Source organism: Astatotilapia calliptera, chromosome 17 (genome assembly GCF_964374335.1).
Source record: "Astatotilapia calliptera chromosome 17, fAstCal68.1, whole genome shotgun sequence".
NCBI lineage: Eukaryota > Metazoa > Chordata > Actinopteri > Cichliformes > Cichlidae > Astatotilapia > Astatotilapia calliptera.
In genome coordinates, this window is record NC_137438.1 from 11,208,001 (window position 1) to 11,213,623 (window position 5,623).

Sequence of the window (5,623 nt, forward strand, 5' to 3'; positions counted from 1 at the left end):
CTTTCTCACATCAAAGTAAATAGTTTGCATGGAAAGCAATAGCCAAAACCTTTGGCTTTTGTCTGAAAACGTAAATCTACCATCGGTTTTTAAAATCCATATGCATTTCTATCTAATGACTAGTAACTAGAACAGGCAAACTCAAACTGAATATACACCTAAAGGCCCAATCTGTCGTCCCTATAATGGCAGCTGACTAACAGACTGGGATGTGTTTAGACTCAACTGCCATGACACAAATATTTGTGTCATGCTGAAGTGGATGTTGATTGTAAACTAGCTAACATGGGGAAACAATATAGCAACATAGTTTCAAAGCCTTCTTCACTTGTGTTGGAACTACAAAAAAGTGAGCTTCATAGTTTGTTTTCATACCTTTCATTGGTGTTCTCTTTCATATGGTAGTACATGAACTCTGGACTTTCACCTTTATGTTAAAAACAGAGCAAATGCCTCAATATAGTATTTTAAAAATAGGATTTTCAGTCATAAAGCTATTAGTCTTTGACCAGATAGGGTTCAAATATCCTTTTGAGTAATGGTATGAGGCGCTTACTGTTGTAAAAAATATAAGCTACTGTCCTTTTATTATCAAGTCTGATAAGTGATGAAGCAGATTCTCTATGACCACGTCCTCTTTTTTTGCCCCACAGTACTCATCATGGTTGGAAAAACTGCTTAAATTTGTTAACAACATCAGGCCATGAGTACAAACCGATGTGACAAAAACCTTTATTAACGTGGAACTGTTTAACATACACAGTCTCTCTATTTTCATTTGAAAAAACCTTTCCCAGACTCCTCTTTTTGTAGTATTTTCCCCAGTCATTGTCTGTGGGTGATGAGATTATTCCCCTAACAAGGCAGCACATTGAGGGCTGATCTGTTACGCATCAGGTTGTCTGATGACTCCTGTGTTGTCATTTAAGCCCTTGAGTTATTATTAGCTGCCTCAGTACTCCTTTTTAAGGCACAATCTTTAGGAATAAGGCCGTTTACAGAACAGAGCGGGATCGAGGGTTAGAGTGGGGGGTTACTTTTTTCCAGTTTAGTAAACCCTGATGTTGGTGTACAGAGTCAGGCCCACACCTAATTAAAGGATATATTAGACATGTGACTGAAAACAGAATCCCTTTGCTGGGTAAGCTGTGGAAACTGTTATCCTTTATTTTGACTCATGCCCTTCCTCATGTCTCAGTTAGTCAGTCAGATAAATATAATTCTGACTATATTGGAATAAAAAGAATACTTATAGATGATGAATGACTACAGTTACTGACTGAATTAGCCAAATTTGGGCAAGAAGTCCTAACATTTCACATCAGAAACAAGCTTAACTTACCTAGACTTTCAGTTAACACATACAGTATTTCAAAGAACCTTGAACTCCTCTAAAGTACTAACACATACCAACATTCTTTATACGTACATATCTCCACACTCACATTACTTTTCTGTCATTGTGTTTGCCTTGCTGTACTAAAGTCCACGGCATTTTATCAGTACAAAAAGAAAAAATGATATTGCACACTGTTAAAAAATATTTTTTTATGTTTGGGTTTAGAGTGAAACAGTAAATTAGTTGATCCAGGGATGGTAGCTCTCTTTAAAGGTACCACAGAGTCCTGGATTTGCGCTTTAGACTCAGGTAGGCATCTGAGTGCAGGAATCTTGGGCAAGAGTCTCTTTCCATCAGCAGGTAAACATGTTTCTGGGCCTCGTCAAAGCAGGAAAGGTTGGGTTTCTCAAGTGCCTGCTTGATCTTCTCTCTAACACGCTGGTCTACATTGATCTGAGAAGGAAACAAATGTGACAAGTCAACATATCATCATGTAATGGGTTCTCAAATTGGCTGTGTTTGTTTTCAATTTGTAAAAAGGTGCTTGAAAAACGTTAAATCCAAAATAATTAAAATGCCACCACCAAGATGTGCAAAATACACCCCTGGAAGGAGGTAAGAAAATACCTCTGAATCCTAGGGTTACATTTTTGAGAAAAAAAAAAAGTCTATTTTGTGGTCAATTTTATTACTGGTACAATAAAAAAAAAACATTAAATCAAACATTAACTTGCTAGCTCTCTTGTATGCTTTTCAACTCAGATGAAACTCCATGAAATTCAGAATTCTAGCTGCTGAGACAGATCACACACACACACACACACACACACACACACACACACACACACACACACACACACACACACACACTACTTGTCCCTAAAGAGTTTCCTGTCCTGTTTTGTTTTTTTAACTATGTTATTTCTTGCTCCATTTGTATTTGGATTCTGCTTTTTCTTTGTAATTGAAATACTTCATTCTTTCAAAGAAACATTGAAGAATATATAAAACATTTGGCTTGCCATTTAGCTGAATGATTACTATTGTATTGGTCTTGCTTCACTTCAAGTTGCAACTAATTAAATAAGAAACCATTGTGGAAGTTCCTTGAATGGCTACATAAATCAGTTCCCCATAGACTTTTATATTTCCACGAAATACAGCATTAAAAACATTTTAACAGCCTGCTTCAAAAAAAAAAAAAAAAAAACCCTAACATTATTCTCTGTGGGTAAAATCCCTCTTTAAGACAATGGTTTTTTTTAAAAATACCTTATTCATGTGGATGTTGGAGGTAGGAGTGTGACTGCTTATCCTGTCACAGGCAGCTGGTGGCCTTAGTTCTCCAACTCCAGTTATTAAAGTGGACTTCTTCCTCTTCCCTTTGTCTATTGTGTTATTGCCTTTTAGAGGACTTTAATTAAATTACCTAACAAATAATATAGCATGCTGTGAGGTACAACCTGTATTAGAAGTTTGTGTTTCAATTTATGATTGCAGGTTGCTAACCTAGCACGCTAGCTATAGCTCATAACTTAAGACTCCAAACTCCAAATATGGCCACATCTGACTCCAAAAAACTAACACAAATATCTAATCCTATAATAATGTGTAGTAGAATTAGTATCCAAGTGTACGTTGCTTGACAACCCCACATGATACATGTGCTGCTTACTTGCCACCACTAAGTGATTTCTTACTAGGAATGTATATATTTTGTGTGCAGTCTGTGGTTCACAATGGGAAAATTCTGTGCCATATTTGAAATGAATAAAACACTACATAACCTCCCTCCATACTCTTCTACTTTAACTTGTTTGTTGGTATTTTTACGTGTTCGGTATTGTTCTTACTGTCTTGTACGGAAGAGGATTAGGGCCACTGGAAAAAAAAAAAAAAGAAAAAAAAAAGAAGTGGGCACGTCTTTTTTTTTCTTCTTCTTTTCCTAAATTCTGAGAATAAAGTCAGAATTCTGAGATTAAAGTCAGAATTCTGACTTTTTTCTCAGATTTATTTTCCAGTGGCCCTAATCCTCTTCCGTAGTCTTGGAGCAACTGTGACAACATAATTATCTCTGGGATTTCTTAAAGTATTCTGATTCTGATTCAGTGCATCTTCCCTGAAAATATGGCACAGAAAATACTGTACTAAAAGCACCAGAAGCACTGGAAGTTATGAAATTTGGTAATCATCTGCATTGCTTCACTGAATTTGTAAAAGTTTTGTACAGTTTTTTCTCTGATGCAATCATACTTTCCTCTTTTCTGTAATGCCAGTTTGATAAAATGCAGTTTATATTTGGGCCTACTTTTAGTTTACAAAGTTACTCAGAAAGTCCAAGAAAGTAATTTCTTCTTTTAAGTATGAAATATGATTTAGCTCTGGTATAACAGACAAACTGACCTCTCTGCAGGCTGTAGGCTGGATGAACTCCCGGTAGATCTCCTCTGCTCTCCATTGAAGGTCTTCTGGTGAGGTAGTCAACCTGAACTCCTCACATGCGAGCCAGAACTCAATGTTTTCCTCACTGAACTCAGACTGCAGAAAAGAGTGGAATGCTGCTAAATACTCTGCAAAGAGGGAAAGGGTTAAACATACAGAATTATTCATTACGTGAAATTCATTTGTAGAATCACATGGCTCAGTTTTGTGAAGAGTAACACTTCTTACTTTTGTCTTTTAGCAGTTTTTCCAGGTGAAGTTCATGGTCAGTCTGACAACTATAAGGAAATGATATATGGCTATTATTTTCTTTATAATATACACCATGGAGATGAAAATAACTAACACTTCCAATCATATGATACCTTAGCTTTGAAGAGTACATCTCATCATTACATTTCTGTACACTGACACACTGGATATCCTTCTTACGCCTCCTGCAGTTCAGTACAATGTCAAACCTTAAAAACAAACTCAAGTTCAATATGTTTGTTAATGTAAAGTTTATAAATGTAAACTTAGTATCATTAGTGTGCTTGGCTTACCTTCGTGGCTGCTTCATGTTGGGCATTAAATCCTTAAATTCGTAAAGTCGAATCCTTGAAAATAAGAGTTTGGGCATTTTAATATCCCTGTAATTCCCTGTAGGGAGATACAATAGCCTGCTGTGATATGTGTAAAAGCACTGTTCCCTCCTGGGCTTGTCCTTAAACTGCCAGGAAAGGTATACCTATGACGCTGTGGGCCTGCTGGTACCTGTATCTAAACGCCAATTGGATACGAATACAAATGTCTGTTGTTAGACTGATCTACCCTTGTTACTGACTCACAGCTGTAAAATTCCTATGGGAGAATTTTTTTTTCCGTTACTCAGATTTCTGGAAAAAGGTATTTAGGTGACTGATTGACTGCGTGATGTATGTGTAGTCCATATAGGGCGATATGAGCGTTTGCCTTTTACTTGTCTGTATGGAGATTCTAGATGCACTACCTATGCCATATTTTAAATCAGTACTTCACAAATGGTGTGCCGAGACATGGGTGTGCCGTAAGGGAAGTCCAGGTGTGCTGTGGGATCTTGTGAGAATCATGATTCATTTTTACAATGAATGGCAGGGCAAAGTCACGAATTAGCAGTTAATTTACTGATCAGTTGTTTGCATGCATTCATGTCCCTGAAAAAAGGCATAACATTTGTTAAAGGCAACCGACTGACCGTGATTGACAAGATTTGCTTGTGTGAAAGAGGCTATGATTACTTAACCACCAGCAGAGATGACCCACGATCTTAAAAACCCAGGAAAAAAAAACAGCTGTATTGGGATGTAAACATGCAGTAAAACAGGGATTGGATATTGTATCTATGTCCATTTTTTGTTGCTATGTGATGACATGAAGAGAAAAATTATGGGAATTCAACCAATTGGTGAAGATGTGATAACACATACAGTGAGCCCAGAGGTACTAACAGGTCAAATAATCTTGAAAAGGAAGGGCGCCAAGGAGATGATGCCATCAGATAAAAACATAGCTGACAATGGCTGCAGTGAACAATGTCAATTGTTTTTAACACTGTTTCACTCAAACATTTTTGACACTGTTGTAGCAGTGATATGGTATAGAGCTGTTATATGTCGACAAAGCATCTACGGATTACCAAGACAATCCCATGCATCCACAAATTTTTTTTTCCCCCATCAAAAATACCTATGACCTCATCTTCTGATGCTTCTTGCACACACTTGTTGCCAGGTTACAAATAAACATTTTCCTTCCTAGTTCAATCCCCACTTTATTTTGATTAGTTGGCGAGAGACATTAAACATGGATGAGCGCAGAGAA

At 37.0% G+C, this 5,623-nt stretch overlaps 1 protein-coding gene across 2 annotated transcripts; it reads right to left on the bottom strand.

Moving 5' to 3' along the window:
* Positions 1-715: 715 nt before the first annotated feature.
* LOC113009670 (regulator of G-protein signaling 21) lies at positions 716-4,494 on the bottom strand. Of its 2 annotated transcripts, none has more exons than XM_026148129.2 (5): positions 4,327-4,494; positions 4,147-4,242; positions 4,010-4,059; positions 3,743-3,909; positions 716-1,792 (listed from the first exon to the last, which is right to left on the bottom strand). In XM_026148129.2, exons 1-5 carry the CDS (start codon positions 4,401-4,403, stop codon positions 1,607-1,609), a joined length of 576 nt encoding a protein of 191 aa, XP_026003914.1. In that variant the 5' UTR covers positions 4,404-4,494; the 3' UTR covers positions 716-1,606. The 2 variants fall into 2 exon arrangements, with proteins under 2 accessions (XP_026003914.1, XP_026003915.1); XM_026148130.2 differs by having other exon boundaries at positions 4,147-4,218; positions 4,327-4,484.
* Positions 4,495-5,623: the final 1,129 nt, after the last annotated feature.